General features: G+C 38.8%; 1 protein-coding gene across 1 annotated transcript in view; it reads left to right on the top strand.

Moving 5' to 3' along the window:
* Enox2 (ecto-NOX disulfide-thiol exchanger 2) overlaps positions 1–18,646 on the top strand; it is a 282,945-nt gene that overhangs the window by 197,477 nt on the left and 66,822 nt on the right. Inside the window, exon 4 of the mRNA XM_059250208.1 lies at positions 12,782–12,916. Within this exon, the coding sequence (XP_059106191.1) occupies positions 12,820–12,916 (97 nt within the window). The 5' untranslated portion in view covers positions 12,782–12,819. The remainder of the gene's footprint in view (positions 1–12,781; positions 12,917–18,646) is intronic.

The following is an 18,646-nucleotide window of genomic DNA, read 5'->3' as shown; positions in this document are numbered from 1 at the left end:
GAAAACCAACTCCACAAAGTTATACTCTGATATCCATACATGTGCACCTCCACACCTGTCACACACACAATAATAATATTACTGTGGTAAGTAGTTATTATTGATTATAATTATAATAAATAATAATTTAAATACATAAAATAAAATGCATCATTTGGACAAGGAAATTTAAGTTAGTCTTGTTCTTCTGGGCAGTGTTCTTGGTATAAAGACAAAAAGAGAAGCCATCCTGTTCTTTTGTTGATGTTGTTATTGTTACTATATTCCCTGGTAATATTGATAACTGGTTCCTTCATGTCCATTCTCCATGAAGGAATCAAAATATTCTCCTCTTCTCACCTCTGACACCCATTTTTCATAATATAGCAGAGGCAAAGCTCACAAATGTTACTACGTTAGTAATTACTCATATTCTGCAACCGTCTTATTGAGCTAAATACTACAGTAGACCTTTTCACTTACTTTCTCTTTTAATTTTCACTACCACTCTATGAGACAAGCACCACTATCATCCTCATTTTTAGACTTATAAAAATAAAGTGCAGAAACTTTAATTCACTTCCCAAGCATTACACAGCTAATTAGTGGTAGGCCACGATTAGAATTCAATTATAATCCAAAGATTGATCTTAACTGCTGTTATAGCCTCAGTTTTCTTCAATCAGGGTCATACTGTATTAAGGGTTGAGAATTCTCTTATACTTTTTAAACTAATTCTTCTATAATTTCATGCATACATATACAATATATTTTGAACATATTCACCCCTCACTGTTCCCCTTAGTTCCCTCCAGATCTACCCCTCAATCCCATATCCCCTCCTGACTTCATATCCTCTTTTTTTTATATACAGACCACTGTGTACAATTTATGCATAGCTATGGGGCCATCAACTGGATCATAATCAACCTATAAGTGAGCACACCCCAAAAGAAAACTAACTCTCTCTCTCTCTTAGAAGCTATTAACTATGAGTAACTCCCCAGGTAGAGAAGATAGCTCTTGAGACCCTCCCATGTCCATATTGTAATGTTGACTGGCTTAACTTTATACCTGTTTTGGGGAAGGCAACCACAGTTGCTATGAGCTCATGAGTGCAGTTTTTCTATCCTATCCAGAAACCACTTTCACTACAGTCCTCCCTGACCTCTAGCTCTTATAACCTTTCTTTCCCCTTTTCTGTGATGATGTCTAAGCCTTGGAAAGGAGGTATGATATAGATATCTCATTTGTGGCTAATTCTTCCACTGACACTTTCTGTAATTTGATCATTGTCCAATGCACAAAGAAACTTCATTGATGAAGTCTGGGAGCTAAACTAATCTATACATATAGAGATCCTTAATTTAGAAGGCAGTTTGATACTAAGTCTATTTAACAAAATAATACCAATAGGTTTATTCCTGGGGCCTAAGGGTTCCCTAACTTTGGATTGTTGGCCAGATTTATAGTACCAGCCATGTATTTCCTCCTGTAAAGAGGTCCTTAAATCCAATTAGAAAGCAGTTGGTTACCCCATAACATTCATGCCATTATTGCACCCTTGGGCATTTCTCACTAAGCTGGTCATTTTCTTACGGTGTTCACAGCTGGGTAAGGTTATTGATGACCATTCTCCTACAGCAGCTTACATAGCATCTTATAGTACTGTGAAAACTGGCCAGTAGGGAGAAAGCTTCCCAGTCAGTTTCAGCTTGATTTTCACATGTCCTATGACCAAATTATATGGTGTCTCCAGCAATAGGGTCTTACTATCAAAATCTGGCATGATACTGAAGGCAAATAGCCTAGAGCCAGGTATGGATATTTCTCCTTGAGTAATTGGTCAGAGGTATTGGGAAATCCTCCAAACAATACAGGGTTAAGAGTTTTCTAGTTGCTCTGGCCAATTGCATGCTGGTAGCTTATGAAAACTTAGGAGTTTTCAGAAAAACAAAATGAGTTATTTTGAAACATGAAATGTGATAGGAGTGATATGAAAATCTGTATAGTAAAGGATATTGTTTTCAGATTATTTGTCAAATGAGAATAAAGTTTAGAACTTCTGTTTCTGCTTTCATAGAGGTAAAAGGGAAAAAGAAGTTCAGAAGGAGCCAGAGCTGCTGGCCTAACACAAATCCTACCATTAGTCACTGCCTCTCATGGCTGTTAGTGTATATATAGCATTGTCCTTAAGAGTTGAGATTGACCCTGCTGAGGCAGCTAGTTCTCAAGCCAAAGTTCCCATTATCACTAGGATTTAACACTTGACTTGTTTATAGTTATCATGGCCAGGGTCCCACCTCCCTGACCTAGACCATGACCCTGTGGTTAGTGTCCTTGCCTAGCAAGTCAACAGTATAGTCTCAGAGACCAACCAACTGAAGATTAGAAAATTATTCCATTTGTTCAGAATTCTAATTTTAGTGTAGAAGCATAGATTCAGGTATGGGCCACACATATTAACCACCCATGTTATTTTCAGCACAGTGCAATAGAAGGGATGGTATCAGTCTCATTATTAGCTGAAGAAATTGAAGCTCTGTGTTTCTCAGATTTATAGTAGCCATAAGAGTTACCTAGGCTACTTGCTCACAAGGCAGATTCTCCACCACCCAGACAAAAAATTTCAGCAGTGGGCCCTAGAAATCTGTCTGTTCATTTAGCCCACACTCCAAGTGAACAGAATTACATAGTTTGAAGGCACTTGGACAAACACAAGTGTAATTAATGCACAGGGAGTACATGGCAGAGCAGAGTTCAGACTAGCCTCTTAATTACAGCTGCAGTTCATATTATGTTTATCTTTGTTATATCTGTCTCCTATGGCAAAGAAGTTGACTTGCCTTGTGAGCAAGTAGCCTAGGTAACTCTTATGGCTACTATAACTTGAACATGTCAGAAAGATTTCAAAAACAAGTGTAACTGGAGTTTTCTCCAGTCCCGCCCAGGTCCACAGCCACTCAGACCCAAATAAACACACAGAGGCTTATATTAATTAAAACTATATGGCCTAATGGCTCAGGCTTCTTGCTAGTTAGATCTTACATCTTAAATTAACCTATTTCTATAAATCTATACCTTACCACGTGCCTCATAGCTTATTGGTATCTTTACATCTTGCTTCTTTTGTGTCTGGCTGGTGACTCCTGACTTAGCCTTCCTGTTCCCTGAATTCTCCTCTCTCTTTGTCCCGCCTATACTTCCTGCCTGGCTACTGGCCAATCAGCACTTTTATTTATTAACAATCAGAGCAACACATTCACAGCATACAGAGCGATATCTAAAGCAAACAGGAGTAAAGCAAAGCATTTTGTAGATTACCTACAAGACTGTTCTTTCTTTCAAGAGTTTGCCAAACTTTCAATGGTATAGCAGTGGGCTTCCAACTACCCTTTTATGCAACCTACCTTCAGAAAGGGTGGACCACAGTGCATTAGGAAGTTACTCATTTTATGCTACTGCTTTTCCTTGTTTCTCTTATCCCAACTCTAGCCATCACCATTAACATAATGAATATGCTCAGTAACCAGAGTGCATTTAGTTGATTTCTTAAATATGGAGACTTCTGGTTAAAAACCAATAACTACAAGAACTGAGATCCCAATAATAATTTTAGCATGTCTGTTTCAAAATTGGGGTATGAAATGGGTAACAAGATGAAAGTGGAGAAGCTGTTGAAGGAGCTGCCTTTTTTGAAGCACATTTGTTCATTTTGAAGTTCTTTATCTAAATAGTAAGTGTAGTTATATTAAATAAATGTGGTGATGTCATTCTAAAACTAGAGGGCTACAGTAAACCATTTGACTCTACCTAGCCCAAGATGATATTAGTTCAGTTGACCTAAGAAAGTTAAGAAGCCAAGAGGTTATCGGGTATTGACTACGATAGTTCAGAAAAGCCCAGAAGGATGTACTTCTGCACTTGTTGGCTAAAAAAAGATCCTACAGTGGAGATTGATGAGTTTTCAGGTCCCCTGGACCCAACCTCAACTTAGTCTCCTGGCTCACAGTCACTAACCTTCAAGTAACAAGCAATATACCTGGGAGTCTTCAAATGCATACTAAACAACAAGGGAAACCTCTGGTTCTAGCTCAAAAGTGTGTAAGAAGACACTCCCACAGGGCAGCTGATGGGTTGTTTCTCAAGAAAAAAAAAAGAAAAGGAAGAGAATTGAGTGCAAAACAAGATGGCATGCTTGTTTTGTTTCAAACATTGTACTCAGCATTCTTAGTGATAATGTAAAGCTTAGTGTTTAAAAGTATGTGCTCTGGAACTATACTTTCCCAAATTGTAATTCTACCTCCAGAATTACATATATGTGTGGTGACTTAGGCAATTTCCTAACTTATTTGTCTTTCATTTTCCTTATCTATAAAATTGATGTAATTGATAATATTACCTGTATCATTTGGTCATTGAGGATACCATGCAATGAGCATGCTCAGGTAAAATACATCTTTTTTAAAACATCAACATTTCTACTTGAAAAAATCATTAACTATAAAACAGTTTACCATTTATTTAATATTAGAAATCAAAATAATTATCATTGGGGCTGGGGGATTGTTCACTTTCTGCATAAACATGAGGACCAGAATTGAGATCTTCAGAACCCTTGTATCTGTTGCGTGGGTATGGTGGGCATTGTGGCCCACCTATAATTCCTGCCTCAGATAGGGAACACAGCAAGCTAACTAGCAAGAATAGTCAGGAAATGGAGACAGGGCAAGCTGACTAACAAGAATAATCATATCACCAAGTTCTAGGTTTGAACTAGAGACCCTGCCTCAATGAATAAGGTCAAAAAGCCATAGGTGATTCCCAACATTACCCTTGGGCATCCACATGCACACACACAAGAATGCATATCCACACACATTTACCCATACACATTCAAAACGTGTACATACAGACATACAACTATACACACATTTGAAAATGGGGGGGGTAGCAAGTGACAAAATGATTGCCATCATCTTAGTACCTGAAAGATTATCAGTATCTTCAGCTATAGGTGAATAACCTGATGAAAAAGTTTGTAGACTGTCAACTCACACAAGTAATAAATAGTAAAACTATGGTTAGATGTTTGTATCTGTCTGGCTCCAAGGTGTATTGCTTCCACTGTACAGTGTTACCTTCATAAATACAGGATATTTGCTATGAATTCCCAACTGGGCGTGGGCCAAAACCTGTGGCCTTCTTCCTTACTGTCACCACCCTACTCTCACTAAAACTGTTACCAGAGCACTTGCATACAAATATTCAATGTGTTTTGCTCAAACTCACCCCCACTCCCTCCTTTCTAACTCCTTCAATATCCCCCACCACTTCTACCTCCAACGATATGCACATGCACTCTTTGTTCTTAACCCACTGAGTCCAGTTAGTGTTGCCAGTATGTGCATGGCTGTAGGAGCATTCACTAGCACATGGACAACCCATCGGGGCTGCATCCCTGAAGAAAACTGACCCTCCCCAAGAAGCCATCAGCTTCCAATATCTCCTTAACTATGTGTAGGACTTCATGAGCTCTTGCCCCATTTATACTGGAGTTTTGGCTGGCTTTATTCTGTGCATGTCTAATAGTTTAAAACCTGTAATGTCCTCATAATTGCTCCAATACTGTCTCTGGGACTATCCTGCTTGTACACAAGAATAGTGAATCACTAGGATGCTGTTTAGTTTGTGAAAGTACCCTATGCCCTGAAGTTCTCATCTGTATGTCTTAGGGATTCAGCTATCTCCCACCCTGTCCTGCTACACTCACAATCCATATGAGATTGGTTACTTACTATATGCACTAACAGTAAGACCCTTTTCTCCCCTCCTCTTGTTTCCTTCCCCATTCCCCTCCCTTCCTCTCATTCCCCTCTTCTTCCCTTTCCTTTCCAGTAAGAATAAGTTGTGACATTCTAGTTCTCTGGAGTGGTTCTTTGAGCCATCCTAGATAACACTCATAAGGACTCAAAGCCCCTGCCTATCTAATAGCGTCATCTGTCTTTGCTGTTCTCAGAGCTTTGTCTTACAGAATTTATTGTCAACTCTTTCAGCCTGCATAGCCATGATGCAAGCTGTGGCGTCACTGCCAGTGACATCTGCAACAGGAGAGTGGGTACCTGGGGCTTTAGTGCATTGTTCACAAACAATGATGCATTGTTCATTTTCAAGGAAAATGAATACGGACTCAAAATAACACTTGCAGAGCACAATATATTGCTTCGTGAGCAATAAATACCAAGCAGAAGATAAAACCTTGAGCCTTAGGCTTAATGCAATCCGAAAACATGATTTATTCTGCTGTTTCCTTTCTATTAGCCAAAAAACTGAAAGCACAATGTTATTCAGTGCTGGTACACACAATCCTGTCCTTACACCATAATCTGTCAAAGGAAATATTTTTGTGTGCCTGTTGTGTACAAGGTTCTATTTGATGTGCCAAAAAATGGAAGTGTTCTATGCAAACATTTTCTAAATTTTCTCTTGCTTCCTTTCATCATAGTGGGATTCCTAATACTCTTTCTAGTACCACTCTCTAAACAGCAGCCTATCAGCCATCCATAATGCCTCTCCCCTCACCATCACAGGAATAATTTTTTTGATGTGAAGCATAGAAATCGACAAATATGTTAATAGATTCCTGGAAATCCAACCAGATTAGTCTTAGTATTTCCTGCATAGTAGCATGAGAGAGTAGGGTGAGAACTGTGGACATGGGATTGGCTGTGCAAGTGATACATGATTCAGGGTTGCAAAGAAACCAGGAGTGTGAACCACACTTCATTAAGAATCCACAAAATTGTGAACTATGGGGGATGGCTCAGTGGGTAAAAGCGCTAACCACACAAGCATGGTGACCCAAGTTCAATTCCTGGAACTCACCCAAAGGTGCAGTGGCATACATCTGTGCATCTGGCCCATCTATCATAAATAAGTAAGTAAAGAGATATTTTTAAGGAACACACAAAATTGCTGCCATAGAGAAAAGTCTCAGACTTGATACAATAGACATTTGGAGCCAGATAACACTTCGCTCTCGAAGACTGTCCTATAGGACAAAAGATGATTATCAGCTTCCCTGGCCTCTACCCACGCACTAGACTGATCTCAGCAGCAACTTCCTGACCCCAAATGGTACAAACAAAAATGTCTCCAGACATTGATTGTCAAGCTTCCATTGAGGGAAAATTTAGCTCCAAGTGAGAACCACTAGAATAGAAGACATGGGATATACCCATATGTCCAAGCTCAAATTGTGTAACATTTTTGCCTGGCTTACTATAGCATAGTAGGTAAGAACAGAAATCGGTAAGCCAGACTGTGTAAGTTTGTATTGAGGCTCCCCTGAAAGCTCACTGTCTAGCCTCTGTTCCTATTAATTCATCAATACAATGGGATAATGAGAAGTTATTACATAGAGTTGCTTTGAATTTTAAAATAATATACTTTTTTATAAAATGTCAGAACAATGCCTGGCACATAGTAAGCATGATCAAAGTGATAGGCCTATTATGGTTTCTGTTATATTATTCACCATTTTTATAAGTACTAGTATGGTTCAGATGTCTGGGGTCTATTCTATTTTGTATTATCTTCCTTCTGCAGGAATGACTAGAGAGCTAAGTCCACAGTCCAGAATCACACAGTGTAAAGAGGTTTTGGAACGCTTTAGATCTGTTAAATAGACAATGCAGGTAATCCCCACATTGTGTGTTTACTGAATTCTCTTATTTAAAAGTAGATTTATTGGTAGAAGTAACAAAAGTAAATGAGATTTATGTCTCCTGATCAACTTCCACAAGTCATCCTCTAACCTCCATGAATACACAGCACATGCTTGCCCACACACAAACACAAAATAAATAAATACCGTTATTTTTGAAAAAGAATTTGAGAAGAGTAAATTGCCGGGAATGGGGATTTTTTATCTGAATAAAAGAATATAGTTGGGCTGGGTGGTAGTGGCACATGCCTTTAGTCCCAGTACTCGGGAGGCAGAGGAATCTCTGTGAGTTCAAGGCCAGCCTGGTTCACAAAGTGAGTTCCAAGACACCCAAAGCTGTTATGTAGAGAAACCCTGTCTTGAAAAATAAAAAAAGAAGAAGAATATACTTGGACAGATAGTACCAACATATTATACTTATTTCAAAAGAGAAGCAGTTATAATCATGAACTCCTGTATGATAGAATGAGTAATCTTCATTTTCAAGTAACTTTTACAGAATTGGGTAATCAGTGGTTCATAAACAGGTACTGACTTGGTAGTTATGGAGTGACATCAAGTTAAAGTGGATAATCACTTCGAAAGCTTTCATTCCTCTTATTCCAAAGTGCCATAACTTCAATCCAGTTACCTCGAAGGCATTTGTGGACAACTACTCTATAACTTCTGATCTCTTGAGGAGTTGTCACACAGCAAAGTAGGAGAACTGGGGGAGGTATTTGAGGAGCATTTTGCAGCTCTAGCATTTGCCTTCTCTCCAGCCCTTTCTGAGTATTCTTGGCTGCTACTAGTAAATTATAGGAGTCAGAGGAAACAGCGATATCCTCCTCTGTGATGTGAGTATTCCTTTCTTTTCTTTTTGAAAAAGATTTCTTGTATGTGTGCATACGTGTGTGTGTGTGTGTGTGTGTGTGTGTGTGTGTACATATGTGCACATGTATGCTCATGTATGCAAGTGTATGTGCCTGGGCATGTGCATAGAGGCCAGAAGAGAGCTCCGTGTGTCCTCTTCTATCACCCTCTGCCTATTGTTTTGAGGCAGGGTCTCTCCGTGGACCAGGGCTTGTGTTATCTTGGGCTGGAATTCAACAAGCACCAGTGATCCCTTCCTTTCCACCCACTTCAGAACTGGAGTTAGGTGTATATGGGATAGTCACATGTTATGTATATGCTGGGATCTGAACTTTGGTCCTCGTAATTGCATGCTAAGCACTCTTAACCACTAAGCCATCTCTCCAGCCCTTTCTGAGTATTCTTGGCTGCTACTAGTAAATTATTGGAGTCAGAGGAAATGGAGCAATATCCTCTTCTGAGATGTGAGCCTAATTTTATAAGATACTTAAAGAAATTGCCAGATATCCATATTTAAGCTTGAAAGAAAATTAGACTAAGGCTCAACTTTTCTACCACTTAGTGATAATTCTACAGATATATTTGTCATAGCATGCTTTGTTAATGTGAACCATCAATCTGGACAGCGGGGAAGCAAAAGATCACCTAAGATTTGTCTTTGAACGAAAACTTTTGCAATCTCGCTTACATAAATGATTGTGCTGATACAGGTGCATGATTATAGGTAAGCAGATTAAGTTATTAGTTGGATAGATCTGTCTCTGGTTGTAACTCTAAGCAAATTTCTACATATATTTAGTTGCTATTGAGAATTGGCTTAACAATAATGGCATCTCTATGTTAAAATGTTTATCATTCTGAACATGGATATACACAACCAATGAATGCCATTGCATGCATTACCTGTGAATCAAAGTCAATACAATTTAATTTTTGTTAGTCATTTATTCAAATATATCATGAATTTCTACTTTATACCACACATGGCATTAAGAATTGGAGGCTTAAAAAGATGCCTACACTGGATATGGTGCTACAAACCTTTATCCCCATCACTTAAAAAGCAGAAGCAGACAGATCTCTGTCAGCTCTAAACAACCCAGGGCAACATAATGAGACTCTGTCTCAAGAAATTATGAAAAAGATGCCTAATCTCTTAAACCCCATCTCTGACCTAAAGGAGCAACAAGCTAGAAGAAGATAGAAATGTAGCTAAGAACAATAATTCAAGACAGTCGGTGGTAAATATTCAGTTGTTCTTGATTCCTACGCTCTTCTAACCTAATGATCTTCCGTTCATTATCTGGAAGAAAATCACAGCCTTCCTTAAGGGCCCATTGAAATGATTGTTTCTAGCTAGGCGGTGGTGGCACATGCTTTCAATCCCAGCACTCGGGAGGCAGAGCCAGGCGGATCTCTGTGAGTTCAAGGCCAGCCTGGTCTACAGAGCGAGATCCAGGAAAGGCACCGAAACTACACAGAGAAACTCTGTCTCGAAAAATCAAAAAAAAATAAATAAATAAATGTTTTCCAGTGAAAGCTTCTCTAGCAACTCGTCTTCTCCACCCTTCCCATCTCCAAATATATATACCTACCTAAACTCATTCCGGTAGCATTAATTATTCTTCTGGAGTCCCATAGCACTTTACTCACAGTTTTATCGTAATGCTTATTACAATAATTGTTATTTGGTTCTTTGTGTATCTGGACCTCCCACTATATTGCAAGCTCTTCCAGGACACAGGTTTTGTTCATCTCTGTACTCCTAGTATAGAACCTGCTGTATAGCAAGACACACCAAAAAAAATGGGTTTGAGGAAGAGGATTCTAAGAATAAACAAACATATAAAAATCACATGCAAGATAAAATGTAATGAGAACATATAGGAAGGAATAATTAATTCCAGTGAGGTGGCTTCACATGGAAGGTGGTAGTTAAGATAACCCTCGGAAAATAAATGGGATTTGACAGGTGGAGATAGGTGGTACAAGAAGCAAGGGAGATGAGAAGAACATTTAAAACACACTTGGGAATTTAGAAATGACTGTCATTGTGGTAAAATGATGCTACTAGTTACACAGGGTCCTTATCTATACGTATAAACAAGCCTTACCAGGAACTGTGCTTTCGAACAGCTTAACAGGCACTTTGATTAATAGACATTTTGAGAAGAAGAATACTATATTGTCCTTTAAAACTGATAATTTAGACCATTATCCTTCTCTCCCTAGCCCGCAAATTTGTCCAGAGTTTGGAGAGATTGGTATGTTGTAAATTCCATTATTTGATTTCAAATCCCATGTTGAGAGGCGTTCCTGAGTTGTTAGTTTTTCTTTTTCACAGGATTGCATAGCCATGCTGAGGGTAAATGAAAGAGGCAAAAGAAAAGCATTTTGACACTGGAACATAGATCCTGTGGAACTACCTGTATTCCCTGGGAGACATTGTGCAGTCTCAAATCAGAGATCCCCTAAACACTTGCTACCTGGAAACTGGAAATCTGACTGGACCTAATTATCGATTCTGTAAACTCTGGACCCAAAGGATAGTCGACGATACATGTTTGTTTCCTTACTAGTATTTACAAAGGAGCTATGTTTAGCCTTAAGCTGTGCCTTCATGAGAGCACCGACAATGGGTTTGAGGACTGGAGTTCCTACAGGGGGGCCATCAGCAGCTCAGACTGTAATGTGGAATACTTATGGTTTGCTCACTCTCTCGCGCCCTTCCCTCCTCTCCGTATGTGTGTGGGCGTGGGTGTTGTTGGAGGAAAGGCAAATTCAACACAGAAGAATGACAAATCTGGAATTTCAAAACTAATGTCTTTGGACATTTGCTTGTTCTCACCAGGACTAAAATAGCACAAGTAAAAGTAACGAAGCCAAGGACCATCCCTGATGTTGCCAGCTTGGAAGGACATGATGGACATTAATAAGCTACTCTTAGAACAGAGTTGCCTTCAGGGGTCTAATTGGCAGATGTTCATATTGGGATGTAGTAGAAAGGCTGTGTGATTTTCTTTTACCTGGAGGCTTATCAGCAATCGGAGGAAAATTCCCAAATTAAAACACTTTTGTGCTCAGATAACTTATTGACTATATCTCACCCAACTGTTCAGTCAGCCCATGCCCTTGTATATCTAAGCCACTTCAATGCCTTTGCTTATGTCATCCCTTTTTCTGGGGTGTCCCTTCCTTTTCTTTACTAGCTAATAACTACCTATCACACAAAATATACTCTATACAATTCTGCCCTACCCTTTCAACATCTGTTCTCTATAAAGTAATTTATACCTACTCAGGCCACAGAATCTCTTCATTCCTTAAACTTCAGTAATCTAGTCTATAGCACTCAAGTATTTCATTGGCTCTTAAGTATTTAATTAGGGATAGTAAACCATAGTGACTAAAACGTATGTATTCTTTACAACCTTGGGTAATAGAGATAACCTTTAGAAACTTCTCATTTGTTAAATGCAGATATAAATCTTCCCCACCTCATAGATTTGTCCTGAAAGTCAAATGACAATGATGCATGCCAGCTGCTTTAGTTGACATATGGTAAGCACACAATAATTAGTGGTAGTGGAAGGCTGAGGTGGTACTAGTACTAACAGTAATTATCAGTATCATCATCATCTGTCTCTTCAACCAGACTGTGCAGTCTTTGTGGCTAGGAGCCATGTGTACTGTCTGCTTTTTCACTGGTTTTCCTCTAACCCCTAGAATATTCCATTAACTGATGATATGCTCAGCTCTTTTGATTGTACTACTGCAAGGACCTAAAATCTCATCAGGAGTATAATTTTCATATTTTATTGCCAACTACAGGAGCCCTTGGATGATTTTATTTTCTTGGTTTGTATTCCTGAGCAGTTTGAATGGAATCTGCTGAAGTAATAATATGCTAGTAGACAAAGGATAAGAAAACTTCTTAATTATTCCATTCTCCTTTGATGTGTACATTTGTGATGGGTAGAGACAGGGGAAAGGGTAGAAAGGAAATACACTAAAATGCCATCTGGTAAATTGCTTTCAAATTTCATGACTTCCTGCCATTTCAAGCTTCAATCCTTGTAAGAAAACTAGCATTGCATTGAGGCCTTATCCATGACTTGTCCATTGACCATTTTTGTGAAGTGTTTGCTAGAATTTCCTCTAACAACTAAACTCGATACTGGAACGTCAACACAACAAATTATTTGGCCTGTCATTTCATTTCAGCTGATAATACTAGAACTCTGAATGTAGATTCCACTGCAATGACGCTGCCTGTGTCTGATCCAAATGCATGGGCCACAGCAATGAATAATCTTGGAATGGCTCCACTGGGAATCGCTGGACAACCAATTTTACCTGGTATGTTATTTTTAATTACATCACAAGTACTTCTTTTTATTGACCATGTGGTAATAAATATAATGGTATGACACACTTATTTTGAAGTTGACATTTTCTAGATTCTGCCTAGAGTGAGCAATTTTGTAATATGAGCTTTATAGGCTAGATAGCCAGTTTGACAGCATTTTGTGTATATCTAGGAAAATATCTGATGCAGGATAGGGTCATTGGACATGTAATGAAATAAAAGGCAACAGAAATTTGGCAAGTAATAACAAAGCTTTTCTAATTTTATAGACTTCTTATAGAAGACAAATAAACATAGACATACACAGAGAACTCACTTAAACATATCTTAAATCCTAGATTCCTAAAGAGGAAGGTGGTAGGTACATCGGCTCCAAAATAATTTTGACAATGAATAACACCATTTACATATGTATACACACACACATAAATGTGAGCATGCATGTGCGCAAGAATGGCCATGATGAACTAACTCCATCTCCACTAAGTACAAAGTCAAGGACCAGTAAAATAGCTCAGAAGGTGAAAGACGTGATAGCTTGACCTTGATGCCCAGAACCCACATGGTGGAAAGAGAGAACTGACTCTTGCAAGTTGTCCTCTTCACTTCCACATGTGTACCACAGCGTAAGTGTGCACATACATTGGCATGCACACACACACACACACACACACACACACACACACACCAGTAAAGTGTAGCTAGAGTTTTCCTGCCTGGCCCACAGTCAGGACAAATCTCCCTCACCTGCCAGTCCCACAGACACTCAGACCCGACCAAGTAAACACAGAGACTTATATTGCTTACAAACTGTATGGCCGTGGCAGGCTTCTTGCTAACTGTTCTTACAGCTTAAATTAATCCATTTCTATAAATCTATACCTTGCCACATGGCTCGTGGCTTACCGGCATCTTCACATGCTGTTTGTCATTGTGGCGGCTGGCAGTGTCTCTCTGACTCAGTCTTCCACTTCCCAGCTTTATTCTCCTCCTTGTCCCGCCTATACTTCCTGCCTAGCCAATGGCCAATCAGTGATTTATTTATTGACCAATCAGCAACACATTTGCCATACAGAACATCCCACAGCACTAAAGATAAGTTTTTAAATGTTTATTTAAAAAAATAAAATCAGAAGAAAAACATCACAATATATAAAGTGGTTCATGTAGACACAAAAGTGACTTCCTGGCTAGTAAGAGCTAATTAATGCCATTTCAGGGAGCCTGAGGTGGCTTTTTAAACAGCATAAACATTAATCTCCTTAGATTTATTTAATTGTGGCCCTACATAAATGCACAACAAGACCTAATCAAGCTAGATGCTTGCTGTTCAAAATGTGTTTTTGTATAGTCCTAGAATTGTTTTGATTCCCAAAATATGAGGCCCCATCCCAGAACTCCAGAACTACTGAAACAGAAGCTGCATTTTCACAGGATGCCCAAGTAATTCACAGGCATGGTCATATTGATCACAATGATACCACTTGGCTGTGCCTTTGGTTCATGTATTAGTTCCTTCTTCAGTTTCACAATTCCAGCCTGAATTTTAAATCTTTGTGGATTAAAATCAAATTGATGACAATCTTAGCAATAAATTAAGAGATGCTATTATGTTAAACACTATGAAACAAGTACAAAAGAGGTCAATCAAGTAAAAAGATGTGAATGAGAAATGGGTACCAACCCGGAAGCTTTATCAATATTTGGTAACATTCATAGTGCCAGGAGGTTCTATTTATGCTACAAGGGAAGAAAAATATTCAACAATCTTACCCCACTGTGAACCCTACACATGACAATAATGAATGACATGGCAAGATGTGCCCACTGGTACAATAGTTATATTATAGGAGTAACCGACAACTTTACAATTAGATTTAAAGCCTACTCTACAAGACTGAACTCATGCCTTGTACTGTTGACTGGCTAAGTCATGGGCCCTAAATGAGAACCTAATACTATTAGTCTGCTTAATGTACATAGTATTAAACTCCCCTTTATTCTTATCTTCATATTCATAGGTTAGTGTATCCCTTATCCTTTATCAGAGAAGCTTATTTTTATAATAGATAGCCATTAATACAGAGACCCACAGCTGGTCAGTGTGCAAAGAGTAAGGGACTATGGAGTGCTCAGCCCTAAATGGGATATCTATAACCCTGCTCAAGCCTCAGGGATCATTGTGGAAGAGAGGGCAGAAAGATTGTAAGAGCCAGAGGTAGTGGATGCCTGCATGGTTACTAGAAATAACAGAGCAGTGGTACACATGAACTCACTGAAGCTCTGGCTGTATGCCCAAGGCCTGCACAAGATCAGTTAAGCCAAAATCCCAAATGGATTGGATTGAAAGATGTCTAAGAGATTAGCAAAGCACACCACTGGATATGTCTGTGATAATTTTCACAAAGATGATTGACATGTAGGAGTGCCACTGAGGAGGAAAGACCCATAGTAAACATGGGCAGCACCATCCAATAGGCTGGAGGCCGATGAAATAAAAGTAGACAAATAAAAATCCAGCCTGCAGGTACAAATTCACTTTTCCTGAGTCAGTGTATCTCATACTGTTTCCAAGCACATCAGAGTCCCACCACTTTAGCCTTTTAATATGGGCTCTTACCACTTACTCTCTAGGAATCTTCTGGCCTCTTCAGTCTTGGGTTGGGACTACATCATTGATCCTCCCTCTTGTTCTGCAGCTCAGTTTCTTTCACTGAGTAGTTACTAGTTAACATCTGTAATTTTCATACAACCCTCTAGAAAGGGGACCATTGAGAGGGGGAAAAGGGTAGGAAATGTGGTAAAAGTGTTCAAGTATAATCGTGGTGCTTATATACATATATGGAAATGTCATAATAAAAAACACTATATTTTTGCAACTACTACACACTAAATAAAAATAACCCTTATGGAGCTGTTCTCTAAAGTACCTTATTGATGATTTAGTAGTTCAGCTACTTTTCTGCCTCTCAGGCATTTGCCTGCTGAGCCAGTAGACTGTTCTTTGGCCTGTCTCATCTGGCCTGTCTATGACAATAGAATACACTTTGTCATAGATGAAAAACAGATGATATATAAGCTTTCTTGACATCTCCCTGAGAGTTCAGATCTCTACTGTCATGGATATTGTTGATGGATACATACTTGTCATTGAAGACAGTGACTGGCATAATTATATTCTTTAAGTGAAGAACAGAAATAGGCCATCTCAGGTTTGGAATGGATCTGCCTTTCATCTGCCATGCTGTTTTATGCAGCTGATATTCAATAAAATTAATTTACACTGATGACAGGTCAGGATCACCTCTTACACATGTTTTCTGCAACAGTGTTTGTGTTTTGCCATCACATTCCAAAAAGACTGTTTATTGTCCCATGAAAGAGGCAACCAGAAATGCCATAGCTTCTGGTGAAAGAACAATGTTCTAATCTTGTCATCCCAGATAAAACCAAGGATGAACCAACTGAAAATTACTCACTGAATAGTATTTGCTGCTGTCTAGTATTTCCATCTTCAATTCAAATACCCTTAGCAGCTTCATAATGATCTGTGAAGTATGAAAGTAAGGGACAATTGTCGTGTCTTCACTGCAAGGACTCAGTATGAGAAAGAATGGAAAATACGGGCTCATCGATCTTCTTCCCAGATCAAGATCAAGCCCCACCATGGATATTATCATCCTAAAGAAGACAGTTATCCTTGAACTTGCCAGGTTAACTCTAACAGAAACAGAAAGAAGAATGGGATTGCATGTCTCATGGCTGTTCCCATTTCTGCCAGATCCTGAAGGAAGTCTGGACTTAGGTTTTGACTTCCACAGGTACAGGATGCTTTCAGTGACAAATAGGGTGAGATCCTGGGAAAGATTACTTTACCATGAGCCAATGATACATATAACAGTGTACCAAATAAAATTAATATTTCTCCAAAACAAACTCAGACTCCTTCCAGTAATGGTAATCCTAAAATATCTCATGAAGTGTATTTACCTGGAGATGTGTAGTTAATCTCCACAAGGCCAGGTGTGTTCTCACACTTACACAGTAGCTGGCAGGGAGATCAAGGAAAAGCAAGTTGCTATCATTTGGGTTAGACACGACTGAGGTTCTATACAATATAATGGAAAATATTTAAAGTGTATAGTTATTTGCCTGTATAAATAAAGAGGTACCCAACTTTAACAAGATATGTAACCTATATGATCCATGTGCTGTTGTGCTTTTCCTCAGAAACAACCACATCATGATTGACTTGGGAGCCGATGACAGCATCAAGATAAACTAGAATATAGGGGACAAAAAATGGATGACACTGTAGAGATTGAGTATTGAGACAACCACCAAAACTGAAGTCTGGATATACATCTGAAGGACTGCTCCATAAAAACAAATAGTCATTTAACATCGTAATATGTGTAGATAAATGCTATGGAGCGGTTATCATATAGAAACATTTTAAAACTATTTAGAACCTTTAGAAAAATACCCAAAGATCATGAACTTCAGAAACTTCAAAATAAAGATCATGGTCTTTGTTTTGGTGGACAGAGGCAGTGGTGCACACCTTTAATCCCAGCACTCAGGAGGCAGAAGCAGGTGGATCTCTGTGAGTTTGAGGCCAGCCTGGGCTACAGAGCAAGTTCCAGGACAGCCAGGGCTACACAGAGATACCTTGCCTCAAAAAACTAAAAAGAAAGAAAAACAAAAAAGATCATTGTCTTAACTCACTGAAATACATAAATTCATAATCAATTATAAGAAAAAAATATTTTAAAGACTCCCTATTGGAACTATCAAGAAGGATCTGAGTGATTCTGTTTATTTATTTTTTCACTCATATAAGAAATATTTACTATAGCCTGCTATATGTGAGGTACTATTAGGAGCCCTAGAGAGAAAGCAGGTAAACACAAAGATCACTGCTCTGAAATTGGCTCCAGTACGTTTACAGAATCACATTTTCTCCCACAATAAAATGAGTTTGCAGGTATAAGCTGCCTCTTGATTGACAATAGCTCAAAACTTCCCTTCCATTTTATTAGTTTGTTCTTTCACTTCAGCACTCCTTTATTCTTTCAGATACTGGGCTCGGTCAATGTAGAGATCCAAAAAGTTTAGTCCTTGCCTTCAGCTCCGACTCCATTGGTGGGACAAGAAAATACATACCACTGTAGTACAATGTAGAAAGAATCAAAGGAAAGCCTTGTACACAAGTGTTATTTTACCCAGAGTGCTAGAGAACAGTGCTGGTGAGGGAAGGTTCACAGAAGAGGTGACTTTTGCATCAGAGGTAACTAGGAGCATGTTGGGGATTGAGAACTAAAGAAGAGTCTGGAGAGAGGAAACAGTGGCCATAATCAGAAAGTAAGCAAGAGAAGGTGGGATAGAGACAGTAGTGAACTACTAAGTTCAAGTAGATCACCTCATTCCACAAAGATATTGACCTAGCTTAACAAAAAAAAAAAAAAAAAAAAAAAAAAAAAAAAAAAAAAACTCTACTGCAAATAAAGTGAATCATCAATCACCTGGGAAAATATGAATAAAAATTGAAAGAGAAGACAGTGTAAGAAGGTTAATTAAGTCATATATATAAATCCAGAACTGCACTGTCTCCAAAGTTGAGAAAAAACTGACCAGGCAAAAAGAATGAAGATATAATACACCAATATTCCAGTTCTAGAGGAAAGGGAAACGTGTGTGTGTGCGCGCGCACGTGTACG

This window comes from Peromyscus eremicus, chromosome X (assembly GCF_949786415.1).
Source record: "Peromyscus eremicus chromosome X, PerEre_H2_v1, whole genome shotgun sequence".
NCBI lineage: Eukaryota > Metazoa > Chordata > Mammalia > Rodentia > Cricetidae > Peromyscus > Peromyscus eremicus.
The sequence above is the reverse complement of the archived record's forward strand: the minus strand, read 5'-3'. Positions and strand labels throughout refer to the sequence as shown.